Source organism: Lethenteron reissneri, chromosome 38 (assembly GCF_015708825.2).
Source record: "Lethenteron reissneri isolate LAM-NWPU_2019-01 chromosome 38, ASM1570882v1, whole genome shotgun sequence".
Classification (NCBI taxonomy): Eukaryota; Metazoa; Chordata; class Hyperoartia; order Petromyzontiformes; family Petromyzontidae; genus Lethenteron; species Lethenteron reissneri.
Window position 1 is genome coordinate 12,379,336 of NC_083816.1, and position 19,860 is coordinate 12,399,195.

Sequence of the window (19,860 nt, forward strand, 5' to 3'; positions counted from 1 at the left end):
CTCTTGAACGCGATACATACTTATGTCCTGTACATATGGTCAAACACAACGGTGAAACAAAGTTTAAGACTAAATCATCTACACGTGAGTACGTCCTGTATAGTTACGGGGCTTTGAGATGAGCAGCTGCTGCGTGGATCGCTACTCCGATCACAGAACCTTGAGTTGGTGGCGGCTTTGCGGGGCCTTCATCCAGCAGTGGATTGATCATGGCTGCTGATGATGATGATGAAGCTGCATGTGGTGGAATCTATTCACTTAGCATTATAATCGGAAAGCTACTTTACTAAAACAACAATAACACGCAAATTAACAACACGAACTTCAGAACGGCAGGAGCGGCCTTCAAATCGAACAATTCCATCGAGGGATGATACGCCGAGTTGCTCAACTTATCTTATACCAACACATTTATATTGCGGTAAGATTCTCGTTATTTCTCCTACGTGGTATTGGGAGACCCAGTGACATCCTGTCACGAATGCGTGGACGATATTAATAATTTGTTGTAAAGCGTGAATTTAATGCTTCAAATATAGGGCACATTGAAGCAATTATCAGGTTAATATTAAAGAAGCAGCTGACCCATGCTGAGTTATGGCCTCATTTTCTTTTCAGGCACTAAATAAAAATAAGTGAAAACATCTAATCTATTAGCAACATTTGTACAAATGTTGTGAAAAAGACATTTTGAAAGGAATTTCATTAAGCTTACCTCTATCTATACATTACCTCTGACTCATTTCAAATTTACCATTCAACTTTTAAGCAATACTTTTAGACCATCTGCGAAAGTCATTTTGAAAATTACTCGCTGTACTTTGCTTTTCACGTTCGTCCAAACCCAAGCTGCCCACAAAGTGAATCGCATTAGCCTCACATCCACCGTTGGCTACGTACGGTGCAAAATAAGTTCAACATACAAGCAGTCTAAGTCATGAATGTTATGTAATAGAGGCGATTGCAGAATATAAATGTTGACCGTCTCTCGCCTCTGAAAAAGGCTTTGCTTTTTCAGAGGCGAGAGACAGTGAACATTAAAGATTTATTGATTAACAGGTTATACTAGTAATTAGAAGCCTCGTGTTTCGTGTTTAGTGGATTGGAATTCTTCAGCTTCCACTCTTCACGAGAGGATAAAATGGATTTCATTTTAGAATTTTAACTCTTGGGTGTGTCTTTTGCTTTTTACCACGTGTTGGTCGGCATAATGTCCGACGTTTCACTCCACGTGCCGCATGCTTTTTCAGGAACCGAGGTCGGTTACACAGATTGAGCCATGCACGCCGCGGTAACGTAAGATACTTCATGGGAATGCTTATTTATGGGAATACTTGTTCGTGGGAATACGTGTTCATTTGAATACGTGTTCATGGGAATACTTGTTCGTGGGAATACTTGTTCGTGGGAATACGTGTTCATGGGAATACTTGTTCATTTGAATACGTGTTCATGGGAATACGCGTTCATTTGAATACGTGTTCATGGGAATACTTGTTCATGGGAATACTTGTTCATGGGAATACGTGTTCATGGGAATACTTGTTCATTTGAATACGTGTTCATGGGAATACTTGTTCATGGGAATACGTGTTCATGGGAATACTTCTTTACGGGCCGACTCAGAGCCGCCGACGAGAGGAGTGCCACCAAACTCCACATTTCATCGGGGGAGGAAGCCGGCACGCCAGACGAGCCCCATACTTCACCACTCGTGCGGCCAACGGGCGCCGTGTTCCAGGGGTCACATCGCCCGGGATGTGAGGCCACGGCTGTGTGCCGAGGCACAAAGGAAGCCTTTCTTGTCCGAAGCGCCCTCTGCTTGTCCCGATAGTCAACTCTGGAGACGGGGGCATCGTTTTGTCATTCTCGTGTCGCTGTTCTGCGCTGCCTCGTGCACGTGCGACCGGAAACTTCATCCCGATGCTCTCGACTGCTGCCTCGCTTTGTCTTCTCTCTCCCTCAAATGATTACAAACACCCCCCCCCCACTCCTAAAAGCAGTCCCCATTTTGGGTCTTCTAAATACATGAAGGCAGGCGGTTGAATTTGTATTCCGTTTACACATCAGAGTCCAACATCAATGTGGTTTAATATCTGAAATATTTATTGGGAATTACTCAACCTCCATCATACGGTCCTGTCTGTACCAGCGTTGGAAAGTCCACAGTCCTATGGCAGGGATCAGGATTTCCACACGACAGGTGGATCTTAGCTATCCAGAAGTACTGACGAAGACGACGACGACGACTGTATGGATGATGATCGTAATTATGTCATCCAGGATGGGAACCCATGGCCTCTCAACAGTAATAATAATACATATTTACAGTCTTTTGTCAACCTATTGCTGGATAAAGGTCTCCCCACGCCGCGTCAGCCAAGGGGGTTGTGTGACCATACTTCACCGCGCTCGTCCGTGCGGGATGGTCAAGGGGTTCATGCGTCACTCGACAGAGATGTTAGCCGTGGCTGGCGACCGAACTCAGGCCGCTGGGTGGTTCATCGTCCAGTGCGCTGACCGCATCGCCACGACCACCCCCGCGATGCGCTCCATCTCAGAAGCTAAGCGGGTTAGAACCTGCTGGTGCATGTCACGTCTTTGGAGGCTACTTCCATAGCTATGCTCCCCTCCTTCATCAACCCGCGCAGACCAGCGTGGTGAAGTATGGTCAACTCTCCCCCCCCCCCCGCACGCACGATCCACACAGCATGGGGAGGCCCTCATCCAACAGTGGACTGGCAAAGGGCTCTCTATACACGGGCGGTACGTGCACTGTGTGTGTATCATGTTGAACTTCTTTCGCACCGTACGTAGTCAACCGTGCTTTTGTGTCCTCTCTTAGGCAGAGCTCCGCAGTGAACATCAGCCGTGTGACGTCTCAGCCTCCCTCGCGACCCTGCAGGAGGAGGAGGAGGAGGGTGAGTGATGCTCATGGCCCCTTCTTCACGAGTCGCCGTCATCGTTATTGTGTTTGACTGCCACATCGCTTCGCCAGTTTGCGCCGACACGACCCCTTGGCCAGGGTGCGTTGGGTGCGCGAACTCTGCGAGGGCGATCGGCGGCATCTGCGTGGCCGGGCAGTCTCTGCCTGGACTCGTGACGACGTCGGCGTCGATCCACGCAGCCCCCTTCTTCACAGCTCATCTTGCACTCTGGTGTCCATCGATCTTCAGCATCCGCACTCTGCAGGGTGCAGCAGACGAACTAAGATTGCCATGGGCGCGGTCCTCTCTCGATAGCGTGCACTGCTGTACGAGGACCTAACGAACATTTGCAGCAATTGTGAGAATTAAGATTACAATTGAAGTCACAGTCGTTGTCCATTACAGAAATAATAATCATTTACAGATGTTGGTCAATCCACTTTTGGGTGAAGGCCTTCCCTCACCGTGTCGTTCATGGAGGTTGTTTGGCCATACTTCACCATGCTGGTCAGTGCGAGGTGATGAAGGGGGGCACCCAGAACCAGTCGAGATGGCACTCGCCACTGATGTTCGCCGTGACCGGGAATCGGACTCAGGCGACCGTGTTTATTTATAGCGCATCGCACTAATCACACCGCACCACAGCTACCCCGACATAATGACATTCACTGCATTTCGCTGTCATCGTCTAGTACGTGGACTGGTAGACGATACAATTATGCTTGACAACACCATACTAAAGACAAGGCCATGTTTGGTCTACGCCAGAGGTGTGGACTCGAGTCATGTGACTTGGACTCGAGTCAGACTCGAGTCATGAATTTGATGACTTGAGACTCGACTTGGACTTGCATAACAATGACTTTGTCCCACCTCTGGTCTACGCAGCGCCGGATTATCCTAGAAGCAAAAGTAGCTATCACTCAGTCACTCCGTGCCGAGTGATACATCACTCAGTCACTCCGTGCTGAGTGACTGAGTGATGTATCACTCAGCACAGAGTGACTGAGTGACTGAGTGATGTATCACTCAGTCACTCCGTGCTGAGTGACTGAGTGATACATCACTCAGTCACTCCGTGCCGAGTGACTGAGTGATACATCACTCAGTCACTCCGTGCTGAGTGACTGAGTGATGTATCACTCAGCACAGAGTGACTGAGTGACTGAGTGATGTATCACTCAGTCACTCCGTGCTGAGTGACTGAGTGATACATCACTCAGTCACTCCGTGCTGAGTGACTGAGTGATACATCACTCAGTCACTCCGTGCCGAGTGACTGAGTGTGTGTGTGCTGTGTGTGTGTACTGTGTGTGTGTGCTGTGTGTGTGTGCTGTGTGTGTGCTGTGTGTACTCCGTGTAGAGACATGTTTGTGTGCTTAATATAAAAATCTGTGCGCGATATTGACACGAGAGTGTGGGACACTTTCTGTTTGTTTCGTGTCGCCTAGCGACGGGAACCCCGAGGGAGGGGGCGGGGTGCTGGCGACCTCAGGAGGGGGGGGGCACAGGATGTTGTTGGGGGGAGAGGGGCGGGGTGGGGGGGAGAGGGGCGGGGTGGGGGGGAGAGGGGCGGGGTGGGGGGGAGAGGGGTGGGGGGGAGAGGGGCGGGGTGGGGGGGAGAGGGGCGGGGTGGGGGGAGAGGGGCGGGGTGGGGGGAGAGGGGCGGGGTGGGGGGGAGAGGGGCGGGGTGGGGGGGAGAGGGGCGGGGTGGGGGGGAGAGGGGCGGGGTGGGGGGGAGAGGGGCGGGGTGGGGGGGAGAGGGGCGGGGTGGGGGGGAGGGGCGGGGTGGGGGGGAGAGGGGCGGGGTGGGGGGGGAGGGGCGGGGTGGGGGGGAGAGGGGCGGGGTGGGGGGAGAGGGCGGGGTGGGGGGGAGAGGGGCGGGGTGGGGGGAGAGGGGCGGGTGGGGGGGAGAGGGGCGGGGTGGGGGGGAGAGGGGCGGGTGGGGGGGAGAGGGCGGGGTGGGGGGAGAGGGGCGGGGTGGGGGGGAGAGGGCGGGGTGGGGGGGAGAGGGGCGGGGTGGGGGGGAGAGGGGCGGGGTGGGGGGGAGAGGGGCGGGGTGGGGGGAGAGGGGCGGGGTGGGGGGGAGAGGGGCGGGGTGGGGGGGAGAGGGGCGGGGTGGGGGGGAGAGGGGCGGGGTGGGGGGAGAGGGGCGGGGTGGGGGGGGAGAGGGGCGGGGTGGGGGGGAGAGGGGCGGGGTGGGGGGGAGAGGGGCGGGGTGGGGGGAGAGGGGCGGGGTGGGGGGGAGAGGGGCGGGGTGGGGGGGAGAGGGGCGGGGTGGGGGGGAGAGGGGCGGGGTGGGGGGGAGAGGGGCGGGGTGGGGGGGAGAGGGGCGGGGTGGGGGGGAGAGGGGCGGGGTGGGGGGGGAGAGGGGCGGGGTGGGGGGGAGAGGGGCGGGGTGGGGGGAGCCGGGGAGGGGGCGGGGTGGGGGGGAGAGGGGCGGGGTGCGGGGGAGAGGGGCGGGGTGCGGGGGAGAGGGGCGGGGTGGGGGTGGAGAGGGGCGGGGTGGGGGGGAGAGGGGCGGGGTGGGGGGGAGAGGGGCGGGGGGTGCGGGGGAGAGGGGCGGGGAGGGGGCAGCCCCCGGCGAGAGCGCGCAGCGGCGTGGTGAGTGGGGAGGGAGGGAGGGGAGGCTGCCTGGGGAACGCTCGCGCCTGCCCTGACGAGGAAGAGACCCCCCCCTCCTCCCCCCGCTCCTCCTCCCGCCTCGCTCCCCCCCCGCTCCCCCCCCCTCTCCCACCTCCTCCCCCCTCTCCCCCCCTCCTCCTCCCCCCCCCCCTCCTGCCCCCTCCCCCCCCTCCTCCTCGCCCCCCCTCTTCTGTGCATCATCGGTGGGGGGCGCGTGGGCAGGCGATGTCCAGCGCAGGAACAACCACTGACAACGATCCCGCGTGCAGCCTGTGACGGACTGTGGGGGCAAGTGCTGTTAGCGAGAGCACCTGTGAAGGCCGGCACGGCACACGAGGGGGGCTGGGTGGCCAGGACCACGCCCGGCCGCCTTTGTCTCCCGAGTGGCGATGTTTACGACACCGCACCAAGTCTTGAAGGCTGAGTCGACCTAGTGGAGGACCAGGACCGGTTCAGATAATGATCTGAGCACACGGGGACGGACACCCATCGCGGAGCGGGGCGAGTCGGTGTCTGTGCGGGCGAGTGGCCCCCACCCCCCCAACTCGCGTCACGGCGGAGATGACGCCTCGGGGGGGGGGGCAGCTCCTCGAGCCCACGGGCAGCCCGAAGGCGGTGAGGGCAGAAGGGCGGGGCGGGGGGGGCGGGGCAGGGGGCCTCCCAGCGCTGCTCCGTGAGAGCGAGAGGCGTAGGTGGGGAGAGCGCAGAGAGAGAGACAGAGAGAGAGACAGGGGTGGAGGCTGCACACACACAGATAGGGAGAGAGAGGGGGGTTAGAAACTGCACACAGAGGGGGGTGTGGGGGCTGCACACAGAGAGAGACGGGGGGTGGAGGCTGCACACAGAGACAGGGGGGTGTAGAAGCTGCACACAGAGGAGGAGAGGGGGGCTGCACACAGAGGGGGGGGGGGGGTGTGGGGGCTGCACACAGAGGGGGGGGGGGTGTGGGGGCTGCACACAGAGAGGGGGGGGTGTGGGGGCTGCACACAGAGGGGGGGGGGTGTGGGGGCTGCACACAGAGAGGGGGGGGGGGTGTGGGGGCTGCGCGCGCGTGATCCGAGTTCTCGCCGTGCCGGTATTTCATTAACGCCACCATCACCACCGTCATTTCGTGCACATTTACGTGATGTATCGTTGAGTCATGAATTGCAGTTAAGAATTATATTTGTAAGCGAATGCATTACTATGTTATTGTTTTGTGTCAACTGCAGATGTTTGTGTGTGTGTGTAATAGGCACTTGCCCCAAAACTATGTGAAGGCAATACGGGGGAGCTTTGTCTTTGTGTTATTGTGTGTGTGCCTTTGTCATACATCATACTATTGTTTTAATACGGGATGTACATTCTCAACAATCCCCGCGGTATCTTGCGTAGCGACAGTGACCTTGTGCTGAGCACGCTGCGTGTTGAGCACGCTGCGTGTTGAGCACGCTGCGTGTTTACTCAGCGTGTCCCCGTGAATCTTGTAAGCGCGTAACTCATCAGGCATGCACACTGTGGCAGCCATGAAAGTGCGTTTGTGATGCCAGTTGAATGATTGGCAGCAATTGCCCTGTTGTGTAATCCAGCACTTGCCGTGATTACACAAAATCATTATCCCTGGATCTTCGACTGCTTTAGATGTTGAACTTCTTTCGCACCGTACGTAGCCAGCCGTGCTGAATGGAGGTGCGCGATGTCTAATGGTCTTGCGTGTGTCCCTCTCTCTCTCTCTCACACACAACACGTAACCAGTCATCACCAGCGTCAAACCCATCCCACACGTGACACGAGACTGGCCTTGTAATGATGGCAAAGTGGGCACGCATATCCTCTGACCGGAGCAGGGGGCATCTCACTATTCACGAGCCCAGTTTGTGAAGAGCTTTAGCAGCTAAGCACCTCTCGGTGTGTGTGCTATTGAGAGCGTGCTGAGTTACAAACCTGGCCACCTGGATCTGGGCCTCCCCTAGGTCTACTCAGCCTTAAACGAGTACCTGGTGCGATGTGTAAACACCTCCACTGGGGACACAAAGGCGGCCGGGCGTGGTGTTGGCCACCCACCCCTTCGTGTCCCTTGTCTGTTAAGGCCATGCGGAGGGATCTTTGTCTTTGTACGTGCGCGCGTGTGTGTGTGTGCTTTGTGTTTCTGCTCGAATGAGTGTGAACTATATTAATTGGTCTGGCAGGCGGTCTTGACATATTGTGTTGAGTATCCACGTATCGGTAGACTCCGTGCATGCCCACAACATGCCTAATAGGTAACGTATTCTGTCAGAAAACTGGCATTCGGTTGCTGATGCTCGTGTGAGCACGATGTTGCACCCACCACACACACCACGCACACACACCACACACACCATGCACACACACCACACACACCACACACACCACACACACCACATACACACACCACATACACACACCACTCGCACACACCACGCACACACACCACATACACACATACACCACGCACACACCACATACACACACCCCTCGCACACACACCCCTCGCACGCACACACCACATACACCACATACACCACCCTCGCACCACTCACATCTCACACCACTCACACATCTCACACCACTCACACCACTCACACACACCACACATACACATGTTCGTATACATAAACATCCCACGTAGAGCCTGCATGCACTTTTGGGGCAAGTTCTTCAAGCGAGCCCCTATGAAGGCCGGCACTGTGGCACACGAGGGGGTGGGTGGCCAGCACCACGCCCGGCCGCCTTTGTCTCCCCAACGATGACTCTTGCACACCGCACCAGGCACTCATTTAAGGCCGAGTTGACTTGGGGTAATCCGGAACCAGTCGACACACTCGTCACCGATGTTCGGTGTGAGTGGGAATCGAACTGGGGTCGCCGGGTTCGTAGCCGCCGTGCGCTAACCACTGCACCACCGCTCCCCGTGTGTAAGCTAAACAGACACTTTATGACAGCTTGTAAAGCAGCAGCAGCAGGCGATATAGTTTATGGATGCCGTGTGTTTGTCCAACACTGCAACAACACGAACTACCGGATGAGTCGGTATCGCTCCAATTGAGCATCAGCCCCCACGCCCATGGACGTGTCCGTGTCTGCCTTTACCAGCCGCTTGCACTTTCAGCGATTTAACGAATTGTCATAATTATCTTATCGTCACTTCCTCCTCGACATCAGCCTCAGGGCCATTGCCTTCATTTAAGCTGCGGTGTCGGTTTCACGTTCACCGGAGGGGGAATAGAAAGTGCTGCACTGCAAGACGAACGGTGATTGTCACTGGAGTTCTCAGTGGTTAGCGCGGCGCGCTGAGAATGTCCAAAATCACGAGCAAACACAAGACCCAGGCTCGATGTAACACAGTACATACAATTCGTGATCTGATCCCATCTGTGAAGGATAGAATCCCTGACATGCAATACCGCGGCGTCTACAAACTAAGTTGTGTCTGTGGCAGTAGCTACATTGGGGAAACTAAGCGGCATGTCTCGGACCGTGTTCGTGAACACAAGGCAGATCTGAAACACGGTAGGACCAATACCTCGGCCGTGGCTGATCATTGTTTTAATACAGCTGGCTCACACGAAATTGATTTCTCAAAGACAAAGGTACTTTGTAAGCCCGCTGGCTATCAACAAACATTCGTTCATGAAGCCATCCATATATACCGAGAGGATGGGGACAAACTCAGCAATCATTGGAAGCACGTCATCAACCAGTTTAAGTTATAACTGGCTGTGAGGTTTCCATCTTGTCACTTTCCGATGTTAGTTTTATTTTTACTAAAGATGGGACAAGCAATTCCATGTCTTGCGGTGTCGCCCCCTGCATTGGGCGTACCAAAAGTTGTTAAGTTCTCCAGGACTCGTAAGATCTTTAACCAACACTTCAGCCGTGGCGGCTGCTCTCCGATTCTACATGAACATGTTAATGTCTCACATTAACATGTTAATGTCTCACATTAACATGTTAATGTCCCACATGAACATGTTAATGTCTCACATTAACATGTTAATGTCTCACATTAACATGTTAATGTCCCACATGAACATGTTCATGTCTCACATGAACATGTTAATGTCTCACATTAACATGTTAATGAACATGTTCATGTCTCACATTAACATGTTAATGTCTCACATGAACATGTTCATGTCTCACATGAACATGTTAATGTCTCACATGAACATGTTAATGTCTCACATGAACATGTTCATGTCTCACATGAACATGTTCATGTCTCACATGAACATGTTCATGTCTCACATGAACATGTTCATGTCTCACATGAACATGTTCATGTCTCACATGAACATGTTAATGTCTCACCTAACATGTTAATGTTTCACATGAACATGTTAATGTCTCACATGAGCATGTTAATGTCTCACATGAACATGTTCATGTCTCACATGAACATGTTAATGTCTCACATGAACATGTTAATGTCTCACATGAAACATGTTAATGTCTCACATGAACATGTTAATGTCTCACATGAACATGTTCATGTCTCACATGAACATGTTAATGTCTCACATGCACATATTCATGTCTCATATGAACATGTAAATGTCTCACATGAACATATTAATGTCTCACATGAACATATTAATGTCTCACATGAACATGTTAATGTCTCACATGAACATGTTCATGTCTCACATGAACATGTTAATGTCTCACATGAACATATTAATGTCTCACATGAACATGTTAATGTCTCACATGAACATGTTAATGTCTCACATTAACATAACCACCTCCGCTCACTAGCCCCGCCCACTGCGTTCTGACACTTGGGCTATACACATTTTAAACCTTTAAAAGTAGCTTTCCCGCTTTTTCCTCCTGATGACGATCGCTTGTGTTGCGATCGAAATGTCGAAGTTTTTGTTTATTTATTATTTTGAACCTATCTCCGCGACTTTACCGAAAGACCCAAAGAATACAGTAATATATACACACACGGTAGCTCGCATCAGCTGGTCTGCAGCTGTGAACACGGTGATACAGCCACTCTCAACGTGAAGTCGCTCACGTGGATAGTGATACGAGGGTTGGTTGAAGGTAACCGGCAAACCGGTAACCGTTTTCACACTCCACGATTTACCGGTTCGGAGAGCCAGGAAGCGGTGACCGTGTCTGGAGGGAGGCGTGTGGCGCGCGCACCGACTGCGCCGGACGCACGGCGCGGCGGGCTGTTTGTCCTCGTGCCTCGGTGGGAAACGCGCGCGAGCTGTTACGGTTATTGTGCCATTAAGAAGGAGCATTGCCCGAAACGTCACCCAGTACAGATGTTTCCTTAGAAGGCCATATTGAGTTGTGTTGTTGTTGTTGTTCTGGTTATTGCGAAACACTGCCACGTGTGCTGCAAACCGGTAACCGCTGTTGTCTTTACCGGTTTTTTGTCTGGGGTGGGGGAAGGAAGGAAGCTCGCTTGCTGCCAGCGGTGACTACGATGGGGCTCTCTATTCTGGTGCACGTCTACAAGACAGACATCTCTCTCTCTGTCCGTCTCTCTCTCTCGGTCTCGGAATACCGCGGTCGTCGAGATAACCGGAGCGACTTCCACTTGACGCTGGCGTCGTCGAACAATGTCGCTCTGTGTCCAGCCGCGCGCTTCGACTGCACGCTCACGCAGGATGTCGGCGTTCGCTCGCCATGTCACACGTGTGTGTGTGTATGTACTTGACTTGGTAGCAGTGCTTATCCAGAAAAACAACAACCGTATCACTTTTCAGTAGGATGATCCTGTATTAGGATATTTGACCAATCCCATGTTTGTGTGCGTTCAGTGTTGGGAGGCAAACCACAGTGCCTGGTGGTACCCGCAGATACCAAAGTCGTGGCTATGCCCAGCTATGTGTCAGCTTCGGTCCTCGTAGGTCAGTAGCCGACTTTGTGTCCCGTCTGCTAGAGGCAACATCTTGTGAGTCAATGAACTGTGGATAATCTACCGATCCCACCCCCAAAGTGCTGGACTTTATTCACGCACATCCAGACAATAAAGTATATAATTATGCTTTGGAATTACCCTAGATTACACAGTTATTACAATAAAGCGTAAGAAATATAATAGACTAAGGAAGAAAATGCATTAATGTACATATTCAGTTTGACGTCCTGTCCCCGGGGTCTACATTTCGCCAACACAGAGCGAATTGATGGCACATGGTGGTGTTGTGGCACGTGGTGGTATTGTGGCACGCGTGTGGAGGCCGATGTGGTGTGATGGTTTGGTTTAGAAGCCTTCCCTATGGCATGACGGCACAGCGGAGGACTTCCCGTGAATGTGTTTCTTTCTTTATCAGAGTAAGACTATTTATTTATACTGGCAGACGTTGTGAAACAATCGCGCGCTTGCACTTTCGGTCGGGATGAATGCGTGACCCGTGTCTTCGTACCAAACCCTGCGCACACAGCTGGCGTCAACGTTGCGTGGAGCTCGGGACAAACATCGACTCGCAACACACATTGCCTTTTGTTACACTACTTTAACAAAATACCAAGCCTCCCAGAGCAATGGGGTGGCACTCATCTCTGTTGGTTGCTCTGAGCCAGCGATGGAAATTCCACATTTACACGGCAGGAGCGAGTGTCACATAGGACAATTTTTATTTACAGAAAAGTGTGACTCACTTTGTACTTGGACATCAAGGTCAAAGTCACGAGCTTGGAGGTGGCTGGATAGCTTAGAGGTCGTCACAGCCCTGAGCCAGAACTATTGGAATCCTGGGTTTGAATCCAGGCAGATGCCCATCATTACATCCGGTTTCCAGTGCAGTAAGCTGCTGGTCTCAGCCAAATCACCAATGACTTTACAAAACAATTCTGGATAAATCATTGGCATTACAATAAAATTAGCTTTTCATTTTCTCATTTGCATCTCTTAAAAAATGTAATATTATTTTTTAAGTGTAATGAGAAAACACACCAATCTCATAGCAGAGTGTGAGTGAAAGTGTGCCCCGTACTGTTCAGAGATAAAACGGCGACTTGAAGGGTTTTCCAGAAGAGTTTGCGTGAACAATCTCTTGCACAGACGCTGTAAGACACGTGGGGTACCCACTGCTGTGAGAGGTCTACAGTTTGGGTCTCCGTCTCGTGATGTTGACGCCAATAGCCCGCCGAGAATGAACTGGGAAAGAAGACCTATAAAATATATTTTAAAAATTATGAACTTGTCTGCAAGGCAGTTTAAAGCTGTTGCCAAGTTTAGTCTTAAACCACCCACACCCAGTGTAATTAGAGACCCACCGCAGTCGGTTGTCATCGCACAGCCACACGGAACGGGCGAGGCCTGTGCCGAGCGAGTGTGGGCATGAGCCCAGCCAGGGGTGGCTTCTGCCTCCCGTTTGTGGAGACGGTGAAATCTCTCTCGGGTGTCCAGCTTCTCGCATTTCTTTGTTGAACTTCTTTCACGTCGCACGTAGCCAACCGTGCTCATCAGAAGTGCGGGGAGAAAGAAAACAAGCGAAACACTAAAAGCAGTTCTACATAAATGAGTTTTAAATCTAGATGGTGATTTACAAGTGCAAAGCTCCAGTGGCTTCCTCGTATTGGAAGGAAGAGCGTTCCAGACGGTCGCAGAGAAGCACCTGAAAGCGGCGACCGTCTTTGTGCACCGTGGTCGCGTAGAACCCGACGCTCGCGGGAACTCGTGCCAAGCCGGACGAGTGAGCGGGGAGCTCGGAGAGCGCGAACCTCCCGACCAGCGGCCCCCGGGCTGGGTGGACGTGCCGGGAGTGACCCTGGGGAGCGGCGAGCGCCAGGAAGGGGAAGCGGAGGAGCGAGGCGACGCGGAGCCGATGGAGGTGGACGCGATGCTGTCCGAGCCGGACTACGGGGACGAAACCCCGGGCCTCATCAAGCCCAAGAAGCTGATTAACCCCGTGAAGGAGTCTCGTCGGCACCAGGACATGCACCGGGAGCTGCTCATGAAGAATAAGCGGTGAGCACCTCCGTGTGACTTTGTTTCCGACTGTGTCCGTGCGTGTCCCCGTGCGTGTCCCCGTGTGTGTCCGTGTGACTATGTCCGTGTGTCTCTGTGTGCGACTGCGTGTCCGTGTAGGGGCCAGGGTCTGCAGCCCAAGCCTGAGCTGCTGCGTGTGCTCGACCAGCGCAAGTGGGAGCAGCGCGTGGGGCGCCAGCGGCACCACCTCCACCATGACGAGGAGCCGGAGCCCAACGCCGCCCTGCAGCAGGAGCTGCTCAAGCGCTTCCAGCGCCTCGAGCAGGTGCCCAGCTCCCCCCGCTCTCCCCACTCACCCCGCTCCTCCCTAGCTCTCTCCCAGCTCCCCCCACTCGCTCCTCGTACTCCCCCAGCTCTCCCAGCTACCCAGCTCCCCCGCTCCCCCACTCACCCCCCTGTCCCAGCTCCCCCCGCTCCTCCCACTCTCCCCTCTCCTCCCCCTCTCCTCGTTCCCCCCCAGCTCCCGCTCTCCCCACTCTCACCGCCACGCTCGAACGCTCGTGCCGGGTCTATGCCCGTCAATCATTGACGTGCTAGGGAATCTGTATATTGTAGATCGTAGCTGTACCCCGGTCAAAGATTTACCAAAGTAAAATGGCGTACAAGGAGCGAGGAGTGGTGGAGCAGGGGTTAACACACTGCGCCATTAACGCAGTGATCGTAGTTCCATTCCCACCGACGGCTGACATCGGTGGCGGGCGATGTCCACCACCAACCCGCACCGACCCCAGTCGAGTGGAATGTGGCCAAACGTCCTCCACGACCAGCACGGCTTGCCCCCCCCCCCCCAGAGTCCTCCATCCAGCAGCGGGCTGCAATGTGCTTCTTGCTCGATTGCGATCGGCGCAGATCGAGCGTGCACTGGGACGCGGCCCCTTTGCGGGGCTCCGCCTCATTAGTGCTCCGGTTCGATGCTGGGGGAGCGCAAACCACGTCCGTGCTGCCCGCCTCGAGCCACCAGGAGTACTCCACAGCCCACATCCCGGTCGGGGCCAGAGGGTGGTCGGGATTGACTCGGCCATCCATCCCTCCACGGTCGATAGCGAGTACCGCTCGGAGAGATGGATTGCACTGGCCATAGGAATGTGGAATCCACCGCGTGAGCCGTCTGTGAGCGTGGAGCGCGGTGCGGAGCGTGGTGCGTGGCCAACGGAGGGCTTCGTCTTGTTTGTCCCACGGCTGCGGGTGGTGCCGTGCCGTGCCGCAGCTGGACCGCGAACTCGAGTTCCCCGGCCCGGGGGGGGAGCAGCCGGGCGGCGGTTCCGGCGGAGCGACCATCCCCGAGTTCATCCGCGTGCGCGACAACTTGCGCCGCACGCGCATCGTCACCATGGAGACGGAGCAGGGCACGGCATGACGCCCGCGGGAGGGGGGGGGGGGCACCAGCGTCCACGACGACGAGGTCAACTGTGACGATCTCGGGCCTCGGGTCGGCACGGAGAAGGGGGAGAACCACCCTGACGAGCGGAGCTCCCGTGCCGGAACCCGGCGAGGGTGGACTCGGACATGGCACGGTGAACAGAGCCGATGTTACGCACATACACACTGCGAGTGTCCTCTACACTGAATGTATATATGCGTGTGTGTGTATATGTGTATGTGTGTTTGTGTCTTTGTGTCTGCGTGAGAGAGATTGTAGAGTTTCCCATACCTGGGCAGTGTGCTTATGACCGGCTCCAGTTTAACAGCAGAGGTCTCACTCCGAATCAGTCGAGCGGCAGTATCTTTTCATCGGTTGCGTAACGCTGTGTGGAAGCTACCTGGTCTGTCGCTCCGCACGAAGCTTCAGGTTTTCTCGGCAATAGTCATTCCCTCCCTTCTCTACGCTTGCGAAACGTGGACCCCCCTAATGGAGCATCTTCGCCGGTTGGAAACATTTAGGCTGGCCTGCCTACGATCCATCCACGATCGATAACGAGTACCGCTCGACGAGATGGATTGCACTGGCCATAGGAATGTGGAATCCACCGCGTGAGCCGTGGATGTTAGCCACGGCCAGGAATCTCACTCGGCCCTGGCTGAGCGGTGGGTGATATCCATTGGTGAGATTGAGAACGGTGGCGATTCGTGTTCATTTATTGTAATACATATACAGAGCTGGCCAGGTCACATTCTATGTGACGCTCAGTTGGAAACATGGAAGTTGAAATCCAAATGTGGAAAATGACTTTCATCCCGTCGTCCTTTGGGGTCATTAAAATTAGAACCAAATTGCGGGACGTGAATGATCGTTGTGCTTTGGAGTGACTATGCACGGACATGGGAATGTGGAATTCCTATCCCTGGGGCAGGACCATGAATGTTTGCGAGTGCTGCCCAACGCTTGTTTGAATGGTGTGACTGTTGTGAATGTTACAAAATCCGTGTTTTGTCAGCATTTCATTATACACTGTACAGTTTCCACTTTTGTGGAATGTGTTGTATGTCAAGGACTGCAATTAATGTGCACAATTCTCTGTTCACTGTGCACACTCCATGGCTGTCAAGGGAAAGTGCCGATTGTTGAAGTGCAAACAATTGACATTTTAGCAAGGAAAAATGTGTTTTACATCGACTTCATATATACACAGAGTATATACAGTGTGTCCATAGAGGTGTCATCTGTTCATAAATCTTTATTGACGGCAGTTGTTACCTTGCTCAGCAAAACGAGCCACACGCACGCGTGGTCGCGCGAGGATGTTCACCGTACGAATCTCGTCCCGCTCGTCCTCCTCGTGGCGTTGGCCTCACATCCACGTCGGAGGGCGGCCCAGGCGCTTGCCGCAACGCTTCTCTGCTGTCACGCGCCGCCGAAGGTCACTCAGCCTCTTGGTAAACACACTGCCGACGGTCAAATGTTCCCCGATTTAAAGTCGGGTCACGGTGACTTACTGCTCAAATGAGTTGATGCTCCCCTCCAGTTTACAGCCCAGAGGCAGTGGTGGAAATTTCACATTCCTATGGCTGGGGCGTGTATCTTCTAGGTCAACCACGGTTGACTTCTCCACAAAGTGGTCGTCGCGTCGTCGGCACGATGGGCTGAGTCGACTCCCAACCAGGGTCTGAACTCTGGTTGCGAGCCACTCGCTCTAACGCTGAGCCACCTGGCTCTAAATCTGAGCCACCTGGCTCAATTCTTTAATAAAGGATGATAGTTTAATGGACACGCTGTATAATGTACGCATACTGTATGATGATACACGTACTGTATAGAGTTACTCGTAAAAACCATTGCAAAGTAAGCATCGTGGAGCAGGAAAGCTATTACGGTGGCCGGCGCATTGTTGACAAGTGCAATGTGCCGGTCATTCATGTGCATCGGAAACATCTGACGACCCATTGCGAGAATACTGACGTTGTGAACTGCAGAGAAGAAACATCTCAAATGCAAGTGGCGATGTGGGCTGCTACAAAAAAATTGGCCATGGATCTGCAAGACCAGCTAACTTTGAATGCCATACCAAGTGTACGGATTTGAATGTTATTGACCCAAAGAAGATCTCAAGTTTGTGTGTCCAAGATGCTGCCAGTGCATGCGGTGAAGAGGTCTGGCGGCAGGACGGGTCCTGACGGATCGGTGGGGTGCGGACTTGAATGTGAGACACTGGGAACGAGAGACGTCGCTGTAAAATCAAGAAGTTCGCTCGCCCTGCGGTGAGAACGATTCTGTATTAAAGACAAAACGGCCTTATTTAAGACGCCAGACATTTATGCGTGTGCGATGCTATTTAAAGCATTTCTGAAAACCTTTTAAATCCTGGATATGAAGGGAATTTCACTTGGACTACAGTTGCTTCACACTGCCAAGGTTTACGTTTAATCAACCCAGCGGCGATGGTATTACCAATGCCCAGCCGTCTAAGATCTGACCGTTTATTTCGATGCATTGTAGACAATCGATGATTTTTGTTCTCAACCGGGGAGGAATGCTGCTCTGAGGCTGACAATGTTGAGTCTGATGCGAGTGCCCTGCGTGTGGGTGTGGAGACGCTTCGTTTTGACCGCAGATTTGCGGGGCTCTGCCTCGCACAGATCGCCAGTGATGGCACAGTCATGATTGGTGGAACAATGACCCCAAAGCTCTCTTACCGCTGGATAAATGTTACATTGAGCGATCAATTAACGGGCAGCTTCTTTCCAAGCCTCGTGTCGAGCCCCCTTTAAACAATCCACGGGAATGTGTTTTCGTAAGTAACTGCACTGCTCATCGTGCTGCGTAAATGTTGAATATCGCTAAAATGTTGCACAAGTGCTCATACAAGGCGACTTGTTGCTGCCGTTCGGTCGCCGTGCCCACGCGTGGTCTGAACGTAGCAGTGGTCTGAACGTTCGCGCGAACGCGTTTGAGCAAAAGTTGCCGGGTGGCAGCGCTGACCTCGCAGTCTGCGAGTTCAAGTCCCGGTCGGGGATCGGCTGGGCCCTCCTCTGTCCCCTTGTGGGGAGGTCGACGGCGATCGTCCTCGTCATAGGAGTGTGGAATTTCAAAAAACTGGTTTAAGACCATCAGTAGAGGCGATCGCTTCCTTTGCTCGTTAAAGTGTAGACGCAGCTCGGACCTCACGAAATGTCGGTATCGGTTGTGAAGGAATTCACGGTGTGGTGACGGCTCGTTGACAAGACACCCAGTTCGCAGGTACCGGCGTTTAATGTCTCTCTCTCTTTCCGTGCGGTGTCCTTTGCTTTAATAGCAGGCGAGGGCAGGCACACGGCCAACGGAATGAAAGGGATTAAGGTTTAAAATTACTCTTGATTTGAGCGATAATGGGTTATTGTTCGTGCGGTTACATCTGTGACGCAAAGGTTGTTGTAATGAAATCATCTTGATGACAGTCATGCAGATGACAAGGGCAAGGCATTGTTCATCCATTTGGAAAAGAGATGAGTCATGTGAATTGGTGATGCTGTGAATAATCGTAAAGATCATAACAGTGACTAACCGCAATGAGGATTATAGATGGCAATTCATATAATGTTCAGAGATGTCTCACAAAGTTAACATTGACTAAACACTGTAGCTTCACCGATTTACAGTTATTAAAGAAGCAGCGAACTCTGGGGAACATGTGGCTGAACACGTCAGTGTTAACTGGTTGATATAAAACACTGTACCTATCATACTGTAAATCTGACTTAAAGCTTTCGTGACTGCAGGAATTCATATTCTTTGAGTCTTTCGGTAAAGTCACGTAGATAGGTTCAAACTTATAAGTTGAAACTATCTACGTGACTTTACCGAAAGACCCAAAGAATATCACTGTACATTTATACACCATTTGCAAAAACACAATTTGGTATATGAGAACTCGTATTTAAGTAACCTGTGTGAAGATGTATTTTTCTATCATTAATATTGTATTCGTTTATAGCACGAGTCGTGTTGTGCTGCACTTGGTTGAGAGCAGTGGGTCTTGGCCTGGGGTGTGAGATGCCCTTTCTGGGGGTGCGAGACGTGGACAGTAACACAAATTAAGCACGGGCTCGTAAGTACAACTACTTTGTTTCCTCAAACCCTGTGAATGTATTAACTTGGCACATGGTCTGACGATTGAGACCCCAAGGGGTGCAAGGCTGCAGTCAAGGGTAGAAGAACCACTGGTTTAGACGTCTCACGCCACGGTGACCAGCGGCCCACTCTGGAGCGATAACCCAGTGCTCTCCTCTCATTGTTGAACATCCCAGAGCATATCTGTAATATTTAAACGATTTGTATCTGGAAGCTACAAATAAATAGCACATACATTCTAACTCCTGTGTTCACATTGTGAAATAGGGCACGAAAAATAAATTATCACGTTTCTGCATTAGTGAACTTATTCTTTCAAATAATTGTATACATTTTCTGTGAACCAATTGAGGCTTTTTTTGCTTAATACTGTCACTGAAAGAGGAATCTCAACTTTCTGGCCAACCAGCCTTCATGAAGCATAGCTAAAATAACGTAAGCCTGCAGTTTAATAATGTCATTTGTTCAACTTTTATGAAGACCACTTTGATCAAATGTAAATGTATTTAACCGGTTACCGTAGAGCTCACCTCTTATCAATCGCCCATTCTCTTCCTCATCCCTCCCCCGTAGCCCTTTGACCCCTAAGTGCCCTCTATCATGGTCACTCACTCCTCAACCCTTATAGCACCCACTCACCCTCTACAACATTCTGTTCTGTCACCGGGTGTTAACCTTGAGCGAAGGGGCTCTATAAATGTAAACGAAGACAAGCTTTTACTGAGGGAAAGGTTGTCCTGCCTATGCTGCCATGTTACAGGAAGCCTGTGCTTGTCTGGTGCAAGTCCACCCATTGCCCTGCTGGAGGCTCACGGGTTAACTGGTGGAGGCTCGCAGGTTAACTGGTGGAGGCTCACGGGTTAACT

The 19,860-nt window shown here is 52.9% G+C and overlaps 1 protein-coding gene across 5 annotated transcripts; it reads left to right on the forward strand.

Moving 5' to 3' along the window:
• The first annotated feature begins 2,854 nt into the window (after positions 1-2,854).
• Positions 2,855-18,701, forward strand: LOC133351643 (protein FAM107B-like). Of its 5 annotated transcripts, none has more exons than XM_061566998.1 (4): positions 2,855-2,921; positions 13,176-13,488; positions 13,609-13,774; positions 14,717-18,701. In XM_061566998.1, exons 2-4 carry the CDS (start codon positions 13,346-13,348, stop codon positions 14,864-14,866), a joined length of 459 nt encoding a protein of 152 aa, XP_061422982.1. In that variant the 5' UTR covers positions 2,855-2,921; positions 13,176-13,345; the 3' UTR covers positions 14,867-18,701. The 5 variants fall into 5 exon arrangements, with proteins under 5 accessions (XP_061422982.1, XP_061422983.1, XP_061422984.1 ...); XM_061566999.1 differs by lacking the exon at positions 2,855-2,921 and adding an exon at positions 6,584-6,627; XM_061567000.1 differs by lacking the exon at positions 2,855-2,921 and adding an exon at positions 10,653-10,755.
• The last annotated feature ends 1,159 nt before the right edge of the window (positions 18,702-19,860 follow it).

Bases quoted from the DNA above. Each gene is read 5' to 3' on its own strand.
- LOC133351643 (XM_061566998.1), top strand. From the start codon at position 13,346: ATGGAGGTGGACGCGATGCTGTCCGAGCCGGACTACGGGGACGAAACC. The intron at 13,489-13,608 runs GTGAGCACCTCC...GTGTCCGTGTAG, and splicing joins CTGCTCATGAAGAATAAGCG to GGGCCAGGGTCTGCAGCCCA. The intron at 13,775-14,716 runs GTGCCCAGCTCC...GCCGTGCCGCAG, and splicing joins GCTTCCAGCGCCTCGAGCAG to CTGGACCGCGAACTCGAGTT.